General features: G+C 37.0%; 1 protein-coding gene across 1 annotated transcript in view; it reads right to left on the reverse strand.

The window, feature by feature from the left end:
• Nucleotides 1-25442, reverse strand: part of LOC121413974 (dynein heavy chain 5, axonemal-like) — a 90371-nt gene that overhangs the window by 12459 nt on the left and 52470 nt on the right. The window contains exons 41-69 of the mRNA XM_041607002.1: nt 24943-25130; nt 23578-23820; nt 22909-23022; nt 22235-22393; nt 21527-21643; nt 20926-21058; nt 19947-20065; nt 19291-19413; nt 18467-18709; nt 17769-17921; nt 16453-16593; nt 15813-15906; nt 13794-13942; nt 13006-13160; nt 12361-12514; nt 10538-10702; nt 9513-9701; nt 8809-8965; nt 7976-8181; nt 7003-7272; nt 6303-6491; nt 5304-5441; nt 4103-4230; nt 3806-3935; nt 2683-2877; nt 2100-2255; nt 1483-1665; nt 846-1089; nt 68-182 (exon numbers count right to left, since the gene is read on the reverse strand). Of these exons, the coding sequence (XP_041462936.1) occupies nt 68-182; nt 846-1089; nt 1483-1665; nt 2100-2255; nt 2683-2877; nt 3806-3935; nt 4103-4230; nt 5304-5441; nt 6303-6491; nt 7003-7272; nt 7976-8181; nt 8809-8965; nt 9513-9701; nt 10538-10702; nt 12361-12514; nt 13006-13160; nt 13794-13942; nt 15813-15906; nt 16453-16593; nt 17769-17921; nt 18467-18709; nt 19291-19413; nt 19947-20065; nt 20926-21058; nt 21527-21643; nt 22235-22393; nt 22909-23022; nt 23578-23820; nt 24943-25130 (4750 nt within the window). The remainder of the gene's footprint in view (nt 1-67; nt 183-845; nt 1090-1482; nt 1666-2099; nt 2256-2682; nt 2878-3805; nt 3936-4102; nt 4231-5303; nt 5442-6302; nt 6492-7002; nt 7273-7975; nt 8182-8808; nt 8966-9512; nt 9702-10537; nt 10703-12360; nt 12515-13005; nt 13161-13793; nt 13943-15812; nt 15907-16452; nt 16594-17768; nt 17922-18466; nt 18710-19290; nt 19414-19946; nt 20066-20925; nt 21059-21526; nt 21644-22234; nt 22394-22908; nt 23023-23577; nt 23821-24942; nt 25131-25442) is intronic.

Consider the following 25442-nt stretch of genomic DNA (forward strand, 5'->3'; position numbering starts at 1 on the left):
CCATGTATGCTATCAAAACTATAATCCGTCAATTAGATTAGAAGTGAGAGTAGACTAGGGTTCATACCTGGCCATGGAGAGATCAAAGAGTCCAAGGAACTGTTTCAGAGACGTCTGATACATGACATTAACCATACTCATCTCGGTGATCAAGAAGTATAGGGTACTACCACGGGTCGCAACTGAAAGAAAAACAAAAAAACAGATTATTTTGATGCAGTTAAACCCGAAGCCAGGGTATATCAAATGGTTGCAACCGAAGAGCCAGTTAAACATAATCCTAGTTGCAGAATGAAGAAAATGGTTTGCAGGAGGTTAAATGTAAAGAGCATATTCAAAGGTTGTAACTAGAGAAGACAAAAACATCAGAAGTAATTCACAGACAATTTTCTGTACAAATTTTATCCAAGGACTGCGATTGAAAAACAAAACTATCCGAGATATTTGGGGCGCCACTCAAGAGGGTCAGGAGACCCATAGAACAGAGTTTGCTTTTATATCAAACTGAAATGTTCTATTAGTTTCAAGTTCTAATCTGCACCATATACATGTATATGCACATGGACAAGAAAGACATAGACAAGAAACAAACATAGTAGATATAATTTTGGGGGGAATCCTTGGACCAAACATACATATCTCAGCCCTTGATCTTCGGGCATTACATGGACATTGATCATTACAAACAATCAAGCATATGATCAATAGCTGGACTTTAGGTTAAAGGCCTTTGAATTAAAAAAAAAAATAGCGCAAGCATGAAAGTGTGCTTTTGCTCTGTTTGATGTTCATCAATTTCTTATCAAAGCTGAAAATAGACACATCGAACAGTAACGCTAACTTACCGGGTCGGAACTCTTCACGAGCAGTGTTGATGCGGAGCTCGGTCTCGGCAGCGATGGTCAGCTTCTCACTGACTTCCTCTGCGGTGATCTTGGTAACCCTGAGCACCTCGATGAGACTCTCATCCTCCACCAGGGAACCTTCGGTACTTGTCAGACGGTAGAGAAGGTTATCCTCAAGCTCCTGCATCTTACGCTTGTTAGCGGTGACCTCCTCCATCAGCTTGGTGCGTTCGGCCTCAAGTTCCTGAAAAAAAGATGAAGATGGGTTTTGGGTGGGTCAGAACTGGAATAGTGGAGGGATTTTAGTGGTGTGAGCAAGAATAGTAGCTCCTATGAAGCTTCTTAAATATTTCAGTGTAGCATTAGGCTAGATTTAGACAACAGGATTTACATGGTGGAGACCTTTGTAGAGTGTTTAATGATAGCTATATGAAAGTCTCCTATTGGCAGACGAACTCATTTGATTTAGCATACCCTATATTTCCTCTGCTAAAGTTTGGAAAGATAGCTTCATCTAGTCTGCCTCAAAAATGTATTAGTACATGTACATGTATAAACATTACTAATAATAATGACAAGTTTGTCCATCATCTTTACCAATATTGATTACTTGTATATTAGTGGATGAATGTTTTACCTGTTTCTCAGTGAGGATGACGATACCAAGAAGCTGATCTTCAAGACCCTTCATGGTGACAGTGAAATCGATGATAGATGTCCTTGCGCTGATCTCGGGGGTGTAGGCTGGGTTGGCGAGCTTGGTGGTAATGTACATGATGAATTTACTATCGACATCGCATTCCTTGTCTCCAACTTTCACCTGATGGGGAATTAATTTTCAATCTATATATCACAATGCAGACCTGTGATAAATCTAAGGTTCCATGACATTTGCTACGGCGACAATTGCTCTAATGGAAAGTCTGCAAGTAAAAACCTAACCTACAAAGCTAAATAAACCTTAATTCCGGTCTTGACATTATTATGAACTAAAAACTCTATTACAATCCTAAGTCTAACCATACGCCCTAAGAGATATTAAACACTGGAGCAAATGTCGCAGGAGCATGTCGTGTCATCTATTCTAACTGTGCTTAACATTCAGGAAATTTACTTATACTTTTCCCCTATCAACTATTTTCTTCTTTTTTTTCAAAGAAAGTCTCAAAGTTATTCAATATTTCTTCACAAATCATATATAATCGAATGCCTACTGCATACAGTCACTATGCAGTTGAGAGAGAGAGTTCTGACCTTGTAAGTGGAACCAGATTTGATGAAGTTCTTCTCCAGGACGTTGTCCAGGGCAGGATCCAGCTCCTCACCTACATCCTCGATGAGGAGTGGACGTCCAAGAGACAGGGAATCCTCAAGATGAGTTCTGAAGTACTTGTGATTCAGAGAGGTCATCTAGATTCAGAGGATGATGCAGATACAGAACATGTTATATCATTTTTAAAAAGCAGTATATAAAGGTGATGTAATATAATCATCATCATAAGTATGATTCACATCAATAACAAAGTCACACTTGGGCAGTTTCTAAACAATAATCATCATTTTTGTATATCCAACCTCCACTTTTCTCCATTAACTTCATAAACTGCTGAAGCCATGATTATTTGGAAAGCATTACACCCTTACACATGAACTTCATGTAGGAAAGAGAAAAAAAAAATATTTCAGGAAGGTTGCCTCTATCAGGGTCTGACAGATACATATACCCTTAACAAAAAAAATCTGATGAATAAATAAGACCGATAGACAGGGAAACAGAATGACAGACAGACAGAACACCGAAAAACAGACAGACAGGCAGACTGATGTATAAACTGACCTGTAGTTCATTGCTCTTCTCTTTCTCCCTGATCCATGCCTTGCCCTGACCTTGCGGATCAATCAGGAGTGGGAACCTTGATGCCTTGGTGACGATGATACCGTTCTGGATAGAGAGCTCGTCGTTGGGGAGGCCTTGAAGGTTCCATTCTCCAATGGTGGTAGAATCAACCAGAAGAGCTGTCAGGTTCAGCTCCTACAAACACAAAATCATAAATCAAACAATGAAAGATATACAACAGCAATAAGGAAACAATGCGATGGGCAACTCCATATAACTCTTATATGTATGTATTTTTTGTCTCTTTTTTCTCAGGGCCCCCAAGTATAACAGTGCTTAGTTAACTGACAGGGTTACCCCGAGGAAATGAAAAAAGAAAAAAGTTATCAACCCTTCTGTGCATATGACCACCATTTATCTCCGTAGTTACTTCACTTTGTGAATTTCTCAAGTCATGCTAATTTGAGAGCATGGCAACTCCTCATGTGAACTAAAGAAACCCCATAAGATTAATAATTTCAGTAAGGTTCCATAAATATACAGGGGGGTCAGACGTACAGTACATACTTTGCAGTACTCCCCAAAACGACAATAGAGAAATTTTCTATTCAGGGGCAAAACATATCTGTTATTCACAACCATGTCAATAGCCATTTTTTTACAACACAGGCCATGTACATGTAAATCTGACGTCACCACTTTAGAGTTTACGAAGGCCTACCTGTTTTGTACCTTGATTACCTTTTCACCATTCAAAATGGTAGGAATTATAGGCCTACTCTATGATCTGAACTCATTCATTCCACAATATCCCATGAACATTCATGATATTGTGGGATTAAAAAGTGGTAAGGGAATTCTCAGAAATGGGGTAAACTTTTAGGATAGTTTACAAAGATCAGTGTTATTATAAGCCGTCATAAGCTCCAGAAATCATTATGTTTGATTAGTTGAAAACAAGTTTCTAAGTTAAAATCAATACAAAAACACTGAGGCAGCATTGCATTAAACAGATATTGTGTTTTTATTAACTACTATGCTCTGAGCCAATCAGATGCAAGGATTTCAGTAGCTTGTAACAAATATTCATGGAATGCGCCATTGACGGTGTGTTGATACTTACATCGCTGTACGGGATCTTGTTGGAAGCCATCTCTCTCTTCCAATTCCTGATGAGGAGATTTCTAAACTCCTGATTGAATGGACCGGAGTACGAAAGGAAACCAGTACCAAGCAATACATCACCTACCAACCTATAAACATAAGACATGGATTAAATATTAGTGTTGACCTACCAACAACTTAATTTTTGTAATGCTATAGGCTTAATACATCTGAGGAATGTTTTTCAGTTTAAGTGAAAACTATTTCATTCTTGTTTGAGGAACAAATTAGGAAATAAGTTTGACTGGGCACACACCTGTTGATTTGATCTTCAAATCTCTTGCTGGCTTCCGTCCAGCGGACCCTCTCACCTCCTAGACCACTGATCAGAGCAGTGGCATTGTTCATCTTACGACGACAGCTCTCAGCGTCGTCCAGGAGAGCCTAGTCAGTGTGGAAAGTGTGCAACAGAATAATCATGATTTGTTCATAGTAATCAATGTATGAGTATTACCATACCAGACCTGCCAACCTCTGGGTATGAAAAACTGTATTCTGTGAAAAAAAAACTGTATTTTCCCCCAAAAAGTGTATTTTATAATAAAATGCTTGGCGCACTCACTCATCGAGGCGTTCAAGCTGCATGCAAGCTAAAATGCGCACTGCTCTTGCAGATGAAAAAAACAAACATTTGAAACGTGTGTATATCTTCAGACTGGTTTTCAAAAAATTATTGAAAAAAACAAGTTACCTGAAATTGCAATGAACCATATTTGTGGACGTTTTAAGAAGTAGAGACAAGACATACAGAGATGATTTTTCTCAATAAATTACGATTTTGTTAAAAAAAATAATTAAAATGTTTCTTTTTTAATTGTTCTTTTTTTACAAAAAACATATATTTTAAAGAAAAAACGTAATGTCATATTTTGGTTGCAAAAACATACTAAATATGCCTAAAACGTACTGGTTGGTAGGTCTGCCATACCATCATAATAACTTCGTATACAGAGAATACAATATTTTAACTATTCCTAAGATTTGGAGGAAAAAAATTGCATCAGATCCTGTTGCCATTCAACAGTATCTTTGATGTAGATTCTGATATTAATTGGGTACTGAGCATTGCTTCCATGCTAGTAACAGATGCAAGGCTCAAATTAATAATTCAAAAGTTCAATGATAATTTATAAAAGGGCACTTAAAGGAAAGCGAACGCAGTGCTCACTTAAAAAGGCGGGGCATCCACTGCCATCGCAAAAAGGACGTCAATAATAATATGTACTTTCCAATGGGGACACATGGGACAATTGATTACCCCAGGGCACCAATGCCACGGGCAAAAAGGGCACTTATTTTGGCCTCTACAAATATTTGGAAAGGCAATCAGGCCATTTATGAGGGCTTTGTAGGCCATTGCATCGGATGGCCTTGGTGAGGCCTGCAGAGGATGGTGAAAGTCATAATAATGTTTTTTTTAAAACAAGACCTCCAGGAGAGAGCTTAGTATGTCTTACCTGTTTCTCTCCCATGGCTGCATCAAACTTGGCCTGTACAAGGTCCAGTTCTCTCTGCTTCTCGTCCAGCTGTGCTTGGGCTTCTGCCAGCGATGCATTGGCTTTGGTCAGCCGAGCTTCCTGGACAACCAAGTTAGCCTAAAAGCAACAGCAAATATTTGTTGATTTCACTATCAAAGTCAACATTTTTTCATTGAATTTCTGCATCAAGGCAAACCAATAATGAATAATTATTACGTCCTTTCTGTATTTTACATTTCTTTAACAAGTGTTCTGCTTTGACTTTGGGATACTACAATCACCATCTGCATGTGTTTTTCTATTCTTTCATTTTCCTCATCACAGTATGGTGTCTCATATTTCCTGAGCCACCATTTACTTAATTATTCTACAATCATTTTCTCTTCAGTCAAAATAGATTACAATTTCATCTGCCTAAAACTTTTGTTAACAATGAATGAGCACGGTAAACATTCCTTATGATTAAAACTTTGTTAGAACTCTAAATGTCTCTTCTGGGCCTGCTTCATAAGACTTGTAATAATAACACATATTCAATAATAGTATAAACCTAATGGCCCGTATTCTGAAGTCAGGTTTAACTTAGACCATGGTCTAACTCTGTGTTAAAATTATGGGAAGCCAAAAGTGTCAAAATTTTTATTCAGTTGTATTATTCTTATGTTTACTGTGCTCTTTCCTGATTCATCTATGATGAAAAGAATCATCATTTTATACCTCCTAGACAATTATGAATGGTTTGAGAGCCAAATTAGCTGAAGTATGACATATCTAGTGTTAATGATTTATGTAGCAATTGGCTATCCATACTTAAACCACAACTTAAAACCTGAGTTTAAGTTAAACCTGACTTCAGAATATGGGCCAATGAAATTATTCAATTTGACTATTAGTAAACTTGTCATAGAAATTGTGCATTTGTTATCATAACAAGTCTTCATGAAGCAGGAACCTGCTGACTTCCATCCGTGATCTCACCTTGAGTGGAAGAACCTCCTTGTTGATGCCATAGAAGAATGCCATAGCTTCAGTCCAGGAGCAGAGACCGGCGACATCACCACAGACTCGCTTAGCGGTCTCAAGGTTGTAGTCTTCCATCAACAGGTACGGCTGCAGGAGCTCTACTGTCTCCTCATTGATGGTGTCCTTCGGGAAGTTCATCAGGGTCTATCAGGGGCACAAGTTGGTATTAACAAGGCTTATAGCATTTATTTCATCTGATGTATCATGAAACCACAGGTACATGACATGCCTTGCTCTAGAGTATAAGTGTCCATAGATTTTAACCAAGCTTGGGACACAAGGCCACGGATTAATCTTTTCCATTCCCTTCATTTTAAAAAACTTGGTCACTTGCCCAGCACCTCATCATCATCATTATATTTTGTAACATAGGCCAAGAAGATGGGAGACTCTCTGAAGACATTGCATGCCCCACCCAACAACCAGCAGGAGTCTAATACCATGGTCACATTTGTTCTACGGCAGCCATACGGCGAGTCGAAAACAGCCGTTTTATCAATTATGATTCAAACCACCTATATGTAGTTGGACAAAAAATGTTAAAACGGCTGTTTTCGACTCGCCGTACGGCCGCCGTAGAATAAATGTGACCATGGCATCAGGAGTTACACAGCATACCCAAGGCATGGCTCTTTTAGGACCATGCATGACCCACCTGGAGGAAGGAAGAGCTACCCATGAGACGCAAAGCATCTCCCCAAGATGGTTTGGGGCACGGCCTCTCAGGATCCAGCTGGCAGGGTTCAAGACGACGCTGGAAGAGAAGCAGCACACAATCCATGATACGCATGATGAGATGGGGCGGTTTGGCCAGCTTACGGACGGTGGAGATGTGAGCTGGTTTGATGGTGTTGAGGGAAGCCTCTGCCTGAGCTAAGGCTGGCTTAGCAGCATCTAGCTTGGTCTCTGCAGCTTGCTTGTCAACCTGATCATGATAGATTAAAAAAAACAAGATCTCTTATATATGCATAAGGGGACATTCCTACAGTGTACTAGGGATTTGGGGTTGATTGAGACCTCAAGGTCATTATTAAAAACCCTGTACAGTTCTGCATGGTCAGTGCCACAACTGAAAGCACAACAGATCCTGGGAGGAGAAAATTTAAAGGATGGCAGTAACTCAATGATTACCGATTTTCTAAAGGTACAAGGTGATAACCCAGCTACTACATACTGAGCTGAAATGTATTAACATGCAAATACTGAATAGAATTTGAAAGAATTTGATGTAAACATATTTGGTGATTGGCTGGTATTTGTTTCCTGATATCTGAGCTTCTCTCTATGCAATAGTATTGGGAATGAATGACTCAATTGTGCAATACATATTAAGGGATGTCACTCACATTTGATTAAAAAAAACCTCGGAAAACAATCAAGATCCCTTTCCTACATGAAACGGGTATTTTCTATGTGTGAAAATATCCTGGAAAAGTCTGGGTTCAGACTTAAGTCTTAAAACTGGCATCCTGGTATATTTCCTTTTTACTGTTTCATAATATCTTGGCATTGTGATTGGGATATGAAGTACCCACAATGCCACAAATTGAAAGTCAAAACAATGCCACTGAGGCAATCGATTGGAGTTTTGTTGCAAAGATGTTCAGATAAATTGCTCTCCTACTTACATTGATTTCATCTACAATAGCCTGGGCTTTGTCCTTGACCTTCTGGACCTGTGCCTTGACCTTCTCAGCGGCTTGAGCACTGACGGTCACTTCGGCCAGCACAGCATCAGCCTTCTTGGAGGCTACGGCCAGCTCCTTCTCCTTCACGGCAAGCTCCTTGCTCAGTTCGTTCACAGATGCAGTCGCTTCCACCAGCTTATCCAATCCTATATGATACAAAAAAAGCAGATTGTTAGAGTGATGAGTGAACACTGTCATTTGAGGTCAATTTGAAAGTCTTCTTTAGTTTTAATTATTCATCAATTCAATTAAAAATGATACAATGCATGAATAATATGCATACATTATGCGAGATACCCTACAAGTTAGGGATGCATGAGGCAACTCACTTGCAGAACAGAGTCAATTCAGAGCAATTGAAAGTAAAGTGATATTTTCATGTATATGACCTCTGCTGCCTTTGGCCCTGATACTCTGATACCCTGATTGTCACTCCAGTGCGCATACTTGGATAAAGATGTTGATACATTAAACACGATGGAAGCATAAATATCAGATGAAACTTTGTGTCATGTTTTTATTCAAAATTGCTGAAAATATTGAGTTTGAATTTTTTTTTTTTGGGGGGGGGTAAAATTAAAAATAGCATTTAATTGACAGAGAATAACTTTTTAAAGGATTTGTGGGTGGTAAGATTTATATGAAACAGGAACAAATTTCTATCATCAAGTAATTACCCCCTAACAAGCCAATTTGAGTAATTAGCACCATATAATGTACACAAATCCCAATAATTTTTCATGCATACTAAACATGATAAAAGACAGTCTTACCAGTCTTCATTCTGTCGGCAAGCATGCCAATGGCAGCTTTTTTCTCAGAATAGATCTTCTTGTAACCATCGATGAAGGACAGGTATGACTTGGGTGTCACGTGGGTCTGGCGACGGAAACGTTGAAAGTAATCTACACAAGTCTCGGCCACCAGATCCTGAGGTAATGTAAATGAAGAAAAACGATTAGTCAATGTAATTGAATTAAACATGTTTGCCATATTTCCAAAGTGAATATACAATGTTTTTTTCCATTCCCTTATGGTGATGACCCATACAAATATTGACCATGACAGGGTGAATATGATATCATAATGAATATAATAATAATATTCAACATCATCATCACCACCACCACTACAATCTTCTCTCATCTTCAACCACATTTTTCATAACCACATGCAAATATACATCCAAGAAGAAAATGTGAATATTCAGTTCTTTTACATATCACATTATCATCTAGCGTCTCTATGCATTTTCAAAGGAGTTTGAATTTTATTGCCCCTGGCTTTAGCCTGGCAGCCTTACTTCTCATTAATCATCTAATTTTGGCTCTCTTTGAGACCCATTTGAACTTTTCCAAAAGGCCATCACCTTCGGTCAGAGCAAGGCTTGGGTTTTATTCCAAAATCCATGGACTGAGACGAAAGTGTTAAAACCACCAACCCTCTTCATAAATATGACACTATGTTGTTTTCTTACCTGGAACACACCCATGGTGTTGACAACACTCTTCTTGACATTATCGGAGCAAACAATGGGAAATGAAGCAAGGAAATGTTGGGCCACAGCGATGAGAGCATCCTTGGGCCAACGGCTGAACCAATCCATGGTACAGCCAGAGAATAAACCAGGGAATTTCAAGGAGCGGTTGCGGAATTTCTCACCGACCTGATATAAAAAGGGAAAGAGGTGTTTGAGCTCAATTTTTAGAAAAGAAATAAATGAATTTTATTTTCAGAGCATTTCATGTAAAATTTCAGCATATAATTCAAGAAACCATTGCCTTCTTGTATTAAAAACAAAATCATACCAATCTGATTTTCTACTTTTTTCAATATGAAAATATTCAGACTCTTATTTCAAAACACATAAATATGCTAATTTCATGTAAAATTGACAAATTTGATTGACTCGAATTGAAAAGGAGCACAGAATATTAGAAAATACAGAGAATTTCTACATTTTCTTATAAATTTTCACTGCAATATAACAATGTTCTTTACAAGTGCCAAAAAAATCAAATCACTCTGTATTAGAACCAGTTGTTAAGACTAGCAATGCACAATATTACATTCAATTGTCATGAGAAACCAATTTTTCACCGTGGGTCATAAACCTTTTGCCATGAGTGAGAAATTTAATGAGGAATTCCCCCAAAATATGAATGAGTAGACCTAGCAGCGAGATCCCAGAAAATGAAGATTTTTTTTATCACATTGGAAAAGGAGAGGAACTAGAGAATAGAGGGTGTTGTGTAATCTCTAAGGATTAACACAAAGAAGTGACACTGGGGCTCCGTACCACAAAGATTAGCGATCAATCGCTAAATGAACTGACCTATAAATATCAATGTTACATGCGTATTAAGTTTAAAATACTGACCAGGGACCAATCAGGGGTGTCCTTTCATATTTGCAATTCATCGCAAACCTTTGTGTTACGGAGCCCAGGTTATAGATGTAATTTGCTCGCAAGGATTGTGTTATGCACAAATTGCGACTTACCGGTGAGAAGCAGAGGACAACGTGGAGGTTGTTTCTCACACGCATCAGGAAGTAATCGTAGAGATTCTCATTGGTCGGTGGTCGTCTTGGATACTCCTTCTTCATGACGGAAATGAGCTCTCCGGTGATCTCGTCAATTTCATCACGGGCAAAGAGGTTGGACACCTGAAGGTATCATATATTCAAATACGATAGATAGGGTTGAAATTTATAAATAGAACAAATAATCAGAAAGGATTATAAATTAATAAAATAGAGAACAAGAACATGTTTTGGATGACTCTGGGGATGAACTTTCATATCTTATTATGTATTATACACATATTATCACAACATCAAAATAGACTTAGTCAAGATTACACATTAATAAATACAGTAGAACAAGAACAAGAACTGCTCATATCATATTATGTATTATGTATGAATCATTATAACGAAGTCATAAACTGTGTTGGAAATGCTTCCTTGATATTTGCATCTGATTGGATATATGTCAGGAAAGCATGCATTTGAATTCCATGCAAAGATACTAGGGTCTGAGGGTATAACTGACTTCAACCTTATCTGACTGTCATTAATTCACGCATTCCTTGTTCAGATTGTGTAGAACAAGTGCAGTCATTTTTAGCTACACATTCAAAATCCCTATTTCTATCATATCATGGATTGATTAAACTACAAATCATTCATATTACCATCAATAAATATTGATAAATCAACAATTAAAAACAATTTTGAGTGTCTAACAATTCTAATGTCTCTTCTAAATTGTTTATTTTTCAAGATATAATCATCAACTAATTATAGTGTACCTGCCAAAACTTGCTATATTATGTCACAGTTTACACTGGACCTTAGGGGAAGGCGGGGTAAGTTGAGCATAGGGGCAAGTTGAGCCACCAGCCCCAGGCCAATAATGAATGAGTCAGACATTGTGGTGGTGTCATGTATTGATGACCCATAGCATAACCCCTAAACCCACCACATTGTTTTCAACTTTGAAACAAAAAGTAGTTTTTTAGAGGGAAAAATATGAATTTCAGCCAAAAAAGTAGAGTGTGAAATAGATAAGTGCTTTATAAACACACACGTCTTTAAATATAATAAATACATGATAGCAACATTATTAGTCCAGGTATGGATCTTCATTCTTGTCATAGTATTTTATATGATGGATGCATAATAAATGTGTGGATACAAAATTATCGCACTAAGTTCGGACTGGGGTAAGTTGAGCCAAACAGCATGGGGCAAGTTGAGCCATGGTAATTCCTATGGTAATGTATCTTAAAAAACAAACAAACCATTAAAATCGATTGAAGTGCTGGCTGAAAGGAGCAAATTTACATGACTGCTCTTTTCCTTTTAAAGGATGTTAGTATTTATAGAGAATTAGCAAGTGAAACGACTTTAAACAAAAAATTGACATGCTAGTTCTCCCCTCATACATTTTGTACATAGTTTTTGTGGCTCAACTTACCCCAGAAGGTGGCTCAAACTTACCCCATATATGGGGCAAGTTGAGCCATTTGACATCGTTTTTTTCAAAGGTCACGATGACTTTCAGTGTGGGGATAGAAAGTTATATATAGGTGGAAAATATTTCAGAAGAATTAAATTTCAAGGCAAGGTACTTATTACGACAACATTTTTAATCATATCAATTCTAACATGCAAAAAGCAAAAACTGTCACAACTTACCCCGCCTTCCCCTACATATTCCATTTTCAGGAACTCTTGGGGGCTTTTATTTATTTATTTTTTTTGGGGGGGGGCAATTAGCCTCGAGCCCCCTGTAGTTTTTTTCCTTGAATTGTACCTACCTCTCCTGATGCAATGACATTGTTCATGTATTCTAAGAATGCTTCATCCTTGATCTCGTTATCAGTAAAGATGAATGTGATACCCTGGCCTTGCTGTCCGGCCACACGGTACAAGTACTTCAAATCTTCCATCAAGTTGGTCACGTTGTATGACCTACAGGAGAAGAAGTGACCAATACAAAAACCATTTTACGCTACTGTTTATCAATAAATGAAGTTTATAAATAAATGAACATCAACTTGATACTGGGAATCATAAATCAAGCAAAAATACAAATAAAATTGTAATGTTTGTACAAGCAGGGTTGTATCTTGGACCCCCATGCATTGGTTCCCCCCGGTTGAGGTTGTGGGTGGTTCTTTGTGATGTCATCACTTCAGTGCTCTATTTGTATGGTGGCTTACTTTTACTTTTATTTTATCTTAAATTCCTACGTTTGCATTTTCATGGTTTTATCATTAGCTATATAACACACATGATGTTTTTGTACTTTTGATTACTAGAAAATGTATAGAATATTTATGTACAATATAATGTAAAACTGCAAATCATGCACAATCCAGTGTTTGGTCTGCTATGCAGTGTTATCTTTTAATAAAACCATTATCGAACTGTATTATGTAGTTCTTGCATTGATGTCTTACCTGCTGAGAGTAATCTGGAAACTCTTGTATCCAGCGATGAACGAAGCCAGCTTGGTCAAGCTCTGCTTACCAGAGCCACCCACACCCACCAGGAGAGCGTTACCTCTCTTGGTCCGGATCACACGGGATATCTTCAGCAGATGGCACATGGCATCCTGGGAGGTACAACAAATCAATTACAATTACTATAGCAACAGAAGGAAAATGACATATTGAAATGAAAAGTATAAGGCTGGAGAAGAGATTCAATGTAGTCTTTCACATTGGAATGCAAGAGACCAGAGCTGCCAACCTGAACACCAACATTTCAGTATTTTAAATGCTGAAAATCAGTGTTTTGGTGAGGAAATCAGTATTTTCAAAGAAATACCATAGCACAACACATAAGACTGAAACTTCAGAAATCAGTATTTTGCACGAAACCATCAGTATTCTGCTCATTTTTCAGTACTAAATACTGAAAATCAGTACTGGTTGGCAGCTCTGAGAGACAACAGTAACAACTGAAGAGAATCGATGTAACCTTCAAAATGAAAGTACATAAGATCATGGAAGAATCAAACTTTTGGAAATGTAGTGGAAACCTCCTATTCTGTCATTCTTTGTACACAATGTTGGCTTTCAGCAGCTGGAGCTATTTTATAGCCACAGTAGTATATAGTGCATCATTGAATAGGCAACTAGATCGGCATCTCGTAAATGCTATATATCATTATTCTACTGTACTTTTTGCTGGATGTTCAAAATGCCATATGAAAAACAGTATCATCCTGGACAATGATAATTACCTTGAAGAACACCAAGTCCATCTTGGCACCACGGACAGTCTCATTGTACATGTCTTGGAATGTGGTAAGTCTATCGGCCAATGCTTCAAGGCTGGGGATGGGTTCATAGATCTTAGGAGCGTCAAGGTCAGCATCATCGGGCTCTTCACCTGTACAGAAAAATATCATGTAGACGAGTCAGGCATGGAATGTACACTGTATACATAACCATTCACAATGTTATCAAATGATGGACGGTGCCGACCAGAACCACCCATCATTGGAAATTTCTGGCAGGCGCTCAATGCAACATTACACTCATCTACCTGGTACTAAATTCCCACCTGATGAAACAGATATAAAATGAAATGGTGCTCTCGATATATTTAAGCACCGGAAACCAACCAGTTTGTGTGCCCCTTAATCCCTTTGGCGAGGTGTCAGACAATAAATTTTCCACAATTAAAAGGTCCCCGGTGACAACCCTGCTCTCTGATGAGTATTCAATGGGGTATGATGCACATATGAATGAAATGAGACATGACAAATGGAAAGTACAGAGTACAAAACCATACAGTTTCATGATCCAATAAAAGTGTTGTGCATCATTCCTGAAAGGAACTGAAAACTGTTTTTAAAAGTTTAGTGGAAGAAGTTCAGAACAAGGCAAAGACCCTCTTGGAGAAGGCTGACATTCAAACAGAATTCAGGAAAATCAAAAGTGACTCGACAATTGGAGTCACATTTCATCAGAGAATTTCTCAGAATATTCAATTTGAAGCATAAAATAAATCAAACTACTGTTAGGTCATGTATACATAAACTAGGACCTATTCATTAACAACAACACATGAAAGACAAAATCATATATAAAAAAATCAGAATAGTCAAAATATTCTAATAGATAAAACTAAAATCAAAATATGTACAGATAGCTTTGTGTATAAACAAACAATTAATGATAAGGCAATGACTACACAGTTTAATACAATGAAAGTTGCATAGACTGCATTACACATTACAATTCAACATTTCATAAATGATAAGACAGACACATGCAATGTGAAGCTATATAAAGTGTTTTTCAAAGGACGTCCTATAATGAACAAATTTTTCATCAGAGTGTATGGCACAGGAACACATACCAATTGGAAAATAAATCAGTGGGAAAAACTACTATCCTTCAACAATGATGACAACTGACATGTTTCTTTCCTCACTTTTTCAAGTTAAAGATCAAGCCTTTATTATAAGTTTCATCACAAATGTTTACAAAATTAATGGAATATATATCAGCAATTATTGGAAATATATTACAGTAGCTTATAGTTCATACATCTCTTCTTTGACAGTATATATTTTACAGGATAATAATTTACATTGCAAATAAAGTATTGAAACTATGGATACTAATATAAACAAACAAGTGGAAAGTTGTGTCTATATTAACATTCATGTGTTGTGTGCTAAATTCATGCATAATAAAATCATAAGGTCGGGACAAACTAAATGTGCTTGGATTCAGCTATTTGAGAAAAATATCCAGAGATACCGAATCATACTTACAAACAATTTCAAAGAGAAAAATAAATTGGAAATTGTGTGTTAAAACAGTGCCTCAAAACATTGAGGATTCATGATATATTGCCATATGCTTAAAACTTTGTAATTAGAAAAGTTTGATTTTGACAAGAGTTTTCATTTTTAAGCTAACTAAATTTGACATTGAAAAATCATTCTTATACATGTACCTTGTAATTAAATGAAAGATCATTAGTATTCTATGTATTAAATTTATGTCAAACTTCCAAACCCGAATTGGGCCACTTATGCAGATTTGAAATTATCGAAAACATGGAAAATCCTTATCCGACAGATCAAACTGTTCCCGGTTTTGAAGGGGTTGGTCTTTCAAAGAGCTCTAAAATTGCTCAACCAACAAAACTGAAAATAGCCTGTCCTTTAATTCCAGCAAGATATTAAAGTGTCATTTACACAATGTTCTTAATCTTTGGTTAGGCCATAAAATAAATTGTTTACCTGTGATTTCTGGAGCATCACGCAAGAAGTCAACAAACAATGGTTCTTTGGGGAGCTGCTCTGCAAAGGACGTTCCTAGGTCTTCTTCAATTGTCTGCAACAAACAAATAACGGTGAAAAAATGATAGTAATCCAACAATGTAATGAATTATTTGTAGCTGGATTATTCAGACAAAGTAGAATCCCTTCCTTAATTTTCTGCACTTGAAATTATTTTCCATTCTATCTAAAAGTAACTAATCACTGTAATAACAAGCCTTACTCTAAATGCAAAAGATAATTTTGCACAATTAGATTTTCACAATTTTTAATTTCTCTAACTAATTTTTCTGCATGTGCAAGAAATATTTCATAACACTTTTGGTCACACTCATATTTTCTGTTTTGTACAGAAGTGATATTCTTGTAATGGAGGACTTGCAAATGACACCAAAAAACAATAGCACTAATACAATTAGCTGTGTAATCATAACAATTATAATGATTATAATAAACATCATCATATTACACCTGCTACATATCATTCATGACAGGTCCATGCAACATTTCCTTGTCTCCTAACTTCTACCATCATAGCTTTAGGCTAAAGACTATTAAATGAATTTGACTCAAGGAAAAAATCCATAAATGAAAGGCTCACGTGTTTGATGGTCTTTTCAAACCAATCCTTGTCTTCCTGACTGACGAATCTATCAGCAATCACACGGGTGCATTCGTGCTTCCATAGACCAAGTAGGACTGCCGTGTTACTGATCACTTCAGCATCACTGTTCAACATACCCTATATGAAGATAAAACAAATATCACACTTAATCAGTTTCAAAGTGAACATTCATGGAAGGATCCACCATATTTATAAGCAAGTAAACAACAGATAAGATATTATGACCTTGATTCACCAAGAGTTGTTTTATACTTAAAGGTCAATTCCACCTTAGAAAAAAGTTGATTTGAATCAATAGAGAAAAATCAGACAAGCACAATGCTGAAGATTTCATCAAAATCGGATGTAAAATAAGTTATGACATTTCAAAGTTTCGCTTATTTTTAACAAAATAGTCATATGAACGAGCCAGTTACATCCAAATGAGAGAGTTGATGATGTCACTCACTCACTATTTCTTTTGTTTTTTATTGTTTGAATTATACAATATTTCAATTTTTACGAATTTGACGATTAGGACCTCCTTGCCTGAAGCACAAAATATTAAAATAATGGAATTCCACGTGTTCAGGGAGAAATGAAACTTCATTTCACATGACAATGACGAGAAAATCAAAATATTTCATATTTCAAACAATAAAAAACAAAAGAAATAATGAGTGAATTACATCATCGACTTTCTTATTTGGATGTAGCTGGCTCGTTCATATAACTGTTTTTGTGAAATGAAGCGAAATTTTGAAATGTCATAACTTTCTTATTTTACATCCGATTTTGATGAAATTTTCAGTGTTATGCTAGTTGAATTTTTCTCTTTTTATTCAAATCAAGTTTTTGTTGGGGTGGACTTGTCCTTTAAATTGAATTCAGATTAATCTCGGTTTCAATCAGATTTGAATCTGTTATATCTATGCAATTTGGGCCTTAGAAAACCAATTACTGAAAGCAATCATCAATAAGACACGTTACCGAGATTGTTAGTACTAAGCTTAGTCACACTAAATTGTTTCTGATACGATAATAACTAATTAAATGGTGACACAACATTTTATACAGCGACAATTTCTCTGGGCTTTATTTCGTCTAAGTAACAGGATTAGGGTTAGGGTTGCAAAAGGGTTTTATGTTAGGTTTAAGACAGGGTATAGTATCAGGTTGAGGTTGGTCATCTTATTAGCATGTGGAATTTACAGCTGAGCAATTGTCGCCGGAGTAAATGTCATGGAACTAATCGAATAATGCACACATAGACAGAGATATCAGACAAAATAAAATTGAATGAATGAACCTACCTCCCAGATTCTACTGAGATCACGAAGGTTGAAGATGTAATGGAACTTGGCAGGGGTGGGCAACATCTTGATCTTCGTACGCTGCCATAACTTCCTGGTGCAGGAGACGAGACTGGCGGCTAGCTGACAGACTTCAGCATTGAACTCACGCTCCTGTAAGGGATACAAATAAAAGAGTTTCTAAATGTACTGTCATGAGTTCCTGGAGCAGGAGACTACACTGGCTGAGAACTACATGTAACAAATTTCAACAATGACCTTGCATTCCTGAATACAACAAAAGTCAATGAGAATAAACACAACAGTTGATCCTTCAAACACCGGTACATGTATTCATTTTGACTGACGGATATTTGCATGCTTTTATGCATGTACCAAGTATGACTTTCCTTAATGGAGAAAAGAGCCATTACTAGCATATGGGCAATTCAATAAAATAATCAACCTTTACATATGCAAAAACAACTTTAGAGCAGAGATTATGTTTAAATAAACATAAGTTTAGAATAAGTTCCTAGGGTGTCTCTGAAATAATCAGGTACACTTGGCAAGCATTTCATGAAACAAATAGTTGGTGATTTTCTCTATTTGTTACAAGCTACTAAAATCCTTGCATCTGATTGGCTCAGAGCAAATAAGTAGGCTAAAATCATTGACTATTAACTTCATGAAATGCTCCCCTGGCATCCCTTCCATACCTTGCAGTAGTGCCCAGTTCCGACAGTGCTGAAGATCTTGTCGATGGAGTTGTTGGACGGCAGGGTACAGTTGAAGATGTTGTACTGTCTTTTGAGGCGCTGCGGGATATCATTACGGCCTCCTCCAGGCTGGATCATAGCGGCTAGGAACTGGATGTCGACGATGCTGGTGAACTCACCGGGCTTCTCAAGACTGTAGAAACCCTTGGTGCCCATCAACTGACGGACAATCTCATTGGTGATCTGAAAGATTAAGTATATGTCCAAAGTGCCTGATGAGAGACTTCTTACCATTCAGAAAGTTGAAATGAATCCTTTGCTAAACGTGCGACTGACTGATTTTTGGAACATTGATTTAAATACAATTTTCAGGTTACTCATACATCTGTTAAGCGCTTGCGGCTATTTCTCAGTAATCAAGACATTGTCGTGATGATTTCAATGTTTTTCTCTATGAGACATCTCTGTGACAAAAGATAGTTTGCACTCCCACACCAATGTGCAACTTCTAGGAGACAAAATGGAGACATCTCCATGCTAGTCTATTTGTTTGGAAGTTGCGGAGATGTCTCCAAAGTCGCAGCGAAGTCTCTGAGACGTCTCAGAAACAACATAATCTCTCCCCAACTGATGGAGGCTGGAAAGTGTATATATTCATATGTTATCTAACCACTTGCGGACAAAGTTTCTGGAGTTGTCTCTGCAACCACCAAGATTTGGAGTTGTAAACTAGTTTTAAGTCCAATGAGATCCCCATGATGTACATGTATGAAGTACTATTGAAAAAGCGAAACACTACCATCATCATCATCATCATATCTTACCTGATCTCCCCATTCATTGATGACTGGCATGTTGACGTCATCAACAAACACTGTCATCTTCTTACCAGCTGGTGGTCCATACGTTGTACCCACACGCTTGTCAACATAGCTCTCAATGGTTCTCTGTGAATAAGGGAAAAACAATAATGAAGACACTTACAAAACAATACACATGTCAGCTATTTTTTTTTGTTGTTGCGGTGGTTGTGGTGAGGGGGGGGCCTCATCAAAGTAAAGTGAAATGACAATACAGACATAAATACAAAGGAAATGAAAATCTGTTCTCCAAAAAAATAATACTTAAAATAAATAAATGAAGCCATGATCCAGCACAACATAAGGACAATAAGTCTTTATGCAGAAAGATTTTAAATATCCCCCAAACAGATACAAGACTTATATCGAAATAGAGCAATATTTAAAATTCAATGGAGAATATCGAGAATATTTTACACCTCAAGTCAACAGGTGATTACGAAACCTTGAACAATCTGAAAATAGGGTATGTGCATATGTGCACTCCATATTATTATTGTACCATTATCCAGACTAGGCTGTCGAAATATGCATTCAGTCAACACTGGCCAACCAACACAAGTGCTCACATACACATATCAAACACCAACTACTTTCTTTAGTTTTGAATTTCAAAATACCTGGAACATGTTAGGTGTGGTGGCAGAGGAGAAGTTAAGACTCTTGAAGAGATGGTGTTCAGGGTCGTACTTGCTGGAGTATCCCTTGATGACCACAGTCTTAGCTGTACCCTGCTCACCTGTTATGATCGATTACAACAATAAAATCGCATTAGCATATCATAACGATAAAACATTGTACTTAAAAACACCACAATCATTCCAATGCCTCACTTTTCAAATTGTCTTAGTATTTCATTATTTTTTGTTTCCTCCTTTTGTGAGATAAAACCAAAAATGAATTGAACTGAATTGACTTGCATCAAGTGGAGCTGAATTTTCTTTCTATAATCTATATCTGCTTGATTTTAATGAGTTCACAAAGCCCTTTGTCATCATCAAAACCATTTTTGTTCTTCCCTTTTCCAACCTCCCGATTCCATGTACAAATTGACCTTTCATAATAAAATTGTGGAGTGTCAATCCCTTGCAATCAGATGGAATATAAAGATTTTATGAATAAAGGCTCTGGTATTATATGTTTATTCCCAATCCTGGGGGCAGTTTCACAAACAGTTGTAACTATGGTGACTTTGCAATTACTGTAACTACAATTGAAACCTTTATTATGATTGGCCTGTTACCATGGTAGTTGTCATAATGACAAAGGTACAATAATTGTACTAGTAACTCAGAGCTGCCAACCTGAACAAGAACATTTTAGTATTTTTAAAGCTGAAAATCAGTATTTTGGCGAGGAAATCAGTATTTTCAAAGAAATACCATAGGACAACACATAAAACTGAAACTTGAGAAATCAGTATTTTGCATGAAACCATCAGTATTCTTCTCATTTTTCAGTACTAAATACTGAAAATACGTACTACTTGGCAGCTCTGGTAACTCTTTATAAAGCGGGCCCCTGAACGCATTCTTCATTTTCTCTTTCCCTTCTCAATCCCCTCCCTTATTCCCTCATTCTATATGTTGATGATCTTACCAATAAGAAGCACTGCTTTCTCCTGCTTGGCGATGGTATGGATCAGGTAATCTGTGCACACATTGTCAACATTAGGAACCAAGATTGAGGAATACTCTGGTGTGGAGTCGGTGGGATAGATGTACTCGGGCACCTGTAACAAGATGAAGAAAATATATTTGTATAGTGTGGTGAAGATGATGGTAGTGATGATGATGGTGGTGATGATGATGAAGGTGATGATGATGATGGTGATGATGATGTTGATGATGATGGTGATGATGGTGGTGATGATGATGATGATGATGTTCATGATGATGACAATGATGGTGATGATGATAGTGATGTTGGTGATGATGGTGATAATGATGAGGATGGTGGTGGTGGTGATGATGATGATGATGATAATGATGACAACGACAATGGCAACGATGATGATGACGATGATGGTGATGGTGTTGATGATGATGATGATGATGACAATGGTGTTGGTGGTGGTGGTGATGATGATGATGATGATGATGATGGTGGTGGTGGTTGTACATGTAGCAGTGGCAATGATTACGATCATCATCATCACCTCATTTCTATCTTTAACAGTGAAAACAAAATCTCTTCTTACCCTATCAGACCAATGCTCCCACTGACCATCATCTCTGACCACAAACTCAAAGATAGTTTGACCAGGTTCAGTTTTTGGTAGCAGGAGTCCACCTCTCTCAACCAACCAAGCTTCCATCTGGGGGAGAAAAGAAGTTAGCGAAAATTATCCAAATGATCACAGAATATCCACTTCATACTGAAAATCTATGAAATCCACATTCACCCTTTTCACTTTATTTTGTTTTTACTTTCGTTTTGTTTTAATTTGTTTAAAGGATGTCATTTCCTATTTACTGAAACATCTGTTTCATTAAAGACACCATTATTTATCTACAAGTAGTATTCTTAATCAAAGTTAAGAATCTGTCCAGAAGGTACGACAGAGAGATACAAACAATACTTGTAATTGGTTGCAACTGTTCATACACTTATGGTTTGGCAAAGAGACTTATAGTTACCTTTAACTGTCCCTTTTATTTACATTTGATTGTACCTGAATTACCCTAAAACAAATGTGCCAATCCAACATCCAAAGAAAAAATGAATAATTAACTTTGCTCTATCAAACCATTTTATTTAATTTTCTCATTGAGAGGTAAGAACAATAAAACAAACTTTCAATATTTTCTAGATACAATGATCATGTGTTTAATGGAATCGCACGGCCATATCTACTAAACTTTGACCTGAAGAGATTAGAGCAGATAAGATGATAAATGCACCCTACCTTCTTTCTATCATCAAGTTCAAGGAGTGCTCCCAGAGACCACATCAGACAGAAGATATAGAGTCTCTCCAGATGCTCTCTAGATGGGTTAGAATCCTCTCCGGGAATCAGACCAGATAGAAGATCAATCGTCTGCCTCACGTACATACACTCCAGCACCTATAATCAATCATAGTTAAGTGAAAGTTGAACTGCATTGTCAACTGAATATCTAGCATGAGTGAATGGCTGAGAGGGGCTTAAATTCCAGCATGAGTGCAAACATGGGCATGATATTAAACAAACAATATCATTGACTTTTATGCAGACTTCACAGTACCAATTCATGATCTAACCTATAAGAAACCCCTCCATCCCCCCCAAAAAAAAGGATCTAACAATTTTGATTTAATCAAATCATCACTAAGTTACTAACGATGAAGAGTGATGTATGATCCTTCTGAAAGGGGGGGGGGGGTAAAGGTTTAAATCTTTGGTATTTTCCTTCTGAGGATGAAATATATCTAAAATTTACAAATTCAGTTTTCATCAAATTAATCCTGAAATTTGATATACATGAAGTTTGTATGTTTGAAACTTTGAATCAAATGTTATCATGGAAGTAAATTATATCAAAACCTTGTACAGATTTATATTTTTTAACAAATAGTGTAAAGTGGACTTGAAACACTGACCTCCATCTTGGGTACAAGACTCTGAATGACATAGAGATAAAGATCCTTGTAGGTAGACTCAAAGAGAGACATCAATAGTTCCTGCTGTGTAGCTGGTCTGGTGAACAACCAACCCTGATAGGATCGAAAAAGTAATCAAGCCTTGATGAGTATGATATCAAAATGGCATTAAACTTGGGGAAAGATATGGTTTGTTGAGGTTTCATCCATAGCTCCATATATTTTCATGTATTTCACTGATGTCTATCCCCACTCTCTCATCAGTTGGATTTGGCCAGCTTATCCTTTATGAGACTTTTGCACAAAATGAGAAAAAAGTCAATTTTTTTCATATGGGGCAAAAATTCAACATTGCATTTTTTTGTTGTTATTTTCAAGATATGAAAAGATTCTAAAAAGCAAGGGGTCGTAAATCTTGTAAAAAATGTTTTTGCTCCTTTGAAAATAAGTAGTATAACATAACAATACAAGAGCATCAAATTACTATGCAAATTCGGGTTCAGCAAACTGTTGTTTCTGCCTGCATTGACCTTTGCCCATAAAAGAGTGATAAGACAATTTAGTTGTCAAATGCACAGAGTGAGAGTATATGGTCAGTAGCGTTGTATTCCCTATAGCATTCTATATAACATGGCCCGAGTTTGAATCCACTCTTGAAGAGCAATTTACCTGCAGTATAGGTTGCCAATCCATGATGGACGAGCTCATGTAGACCATACCGTTCCTGGACACGGTGGCTGGAGAGGCGTTGTCAATGTTGTGAGGTTCAAAGATGACCTTACAGTTGGGTGACATAGGGATACGATCACCGTTGGCCAAGGTCAAGGTCTTGTTGTCATCGAGCACGGAGTTGAGGTTTTCAATCCAGATAGCATCCACAGGTCCATCAAGAACAATCCAGATGTGCTCACCCTGACAGAGAAGTAAAGGTTTATAGCTTAATTATGCAGTTGCAGCAAAAAAAAAATATTTCATGACAGAGTCATTATACATCCATATAACACTAACTTTGAGAAATTGTGAAATCTTCACTGAAAAAAATCATACTGAATAGTGCTAACACAGATAAGCACATATGGGATAGTGTAAGTATTACTTGGAAGATGACCCAGCACCTGGTTGGAATGCCACGACTATTTTGCTGATTTCTAAACAATTATAGTTTTAACCAGATTAATAAGCCAGTTCGTAGTTCCTTTCTGCGCATGATAAAGAGATTTTACGCATGATCAGAAGAAGGTGATTCGTACTAAAGTGACATGGTGCTTTAAAATCTAATGAGATAAGCACCAACTTTGATGTCTTGATTATTCATATATTCTTTTGAATTGTCGTTTTCATTTACATCCACAAAAAACAACAATGCTTCCACGAACGACTGGTATTTCACAGTTTGTCAAGTACATCGTGCAACATGCTAAGATATGCATTCAAAGTAGGAATGCAACAAATACCTTCATTAAGTGTTCATTGGTGTGCTATTCTAGTCACCTGGTCTATTCAACTTCTTCATCCTGCTATGTAAGGCAAGCTTACGTAATATCTTGCTTTGAAATCTGCCTATCATGATGAAAGAAATGAAAGGTCATTTGACCAAAATTGCCCATGAAGTAACTACGAACTGGTCTATTATGGTCATATTTTGTATTCATTATCCTGAAAAGACCTGAACACTTTAAAAAGGTTTAATCGGCACTGATTCCAATGATGCAAGATTTGATTTGATTGGATATTGTCTTGATTTGCACTGTATTCTTTATTTTTTTGTTCAAATTCAAATTCAAATTTGTTTGACATTGGCAGCATTTCATGAAAGGACTTGTCAGACGTTTTATCCGGCAAGTACTGTTTTATTTGACAGTTACCGTGGTAACAGTGACTCTCAGCCAATCATTCTCAGGGAAAGTTTTCAGACCTGACAACTAGTAAAAATGTTGATGAAACACTCCCCTGAAAAATTCAATTATTTATTTTGCATTTTTCCTGAATTCCTTATCACAGAAAACTGGGGACTTTACTTTAAACTAACGCTACCTTCTTAGCTTTGAGTGTCTTCCTCCAGAGTGTAGAGAAGATACCATCAGTCCAGTCATTGGTGGCTACATCCAACCTACCAAACATCTGAGGAGCAGTGATGGCTTTAGGGTTCATTCTCATCTCCCTATGAGGGGCGCCGCAGTCACCCATAGCTTTCATGAGGGTGTGGATGCATTTGGTCTTACCTGGGAAAAACATACAAAGTAAAATACATGTAGGTATCACATAAAACTGATTTTATTTTTTTAATAATTCAATCTTTATTCTCTTCATTTTTTTATCTAATTCAATTCATTTATCAAATCCAATCTAATTCAATGATTGATGACCAAAGCATCGTGTGACCAAACCAAAAACACTGCTATCATTACAGCAATCACTACATGTACACAAATATCCATTTTCTATACTATCACTCAGAGTTTTCATCAAGGGTGGAGGCATATTTAGCCAATTAGACATTCACTCTTACGACAATTGCTCCTCCACTAATTTCT

Source organism: Lytechinus variegatus, chromosome 4 (genome assembly GCF_018143015.1).
Source record: "Lytechinus variegatus isolate NC3 chromosome 4, Lvar_3.0, whole genome shotgun sequence".
NCBI classification, from domain to species: domain Eukaryota; kingdom Metazoa; phylum Echinodermata; class Echinoidea; order Temnopleuroida; family Toxopneustidae; genus Lytechinus; species Lytechinus variegatus.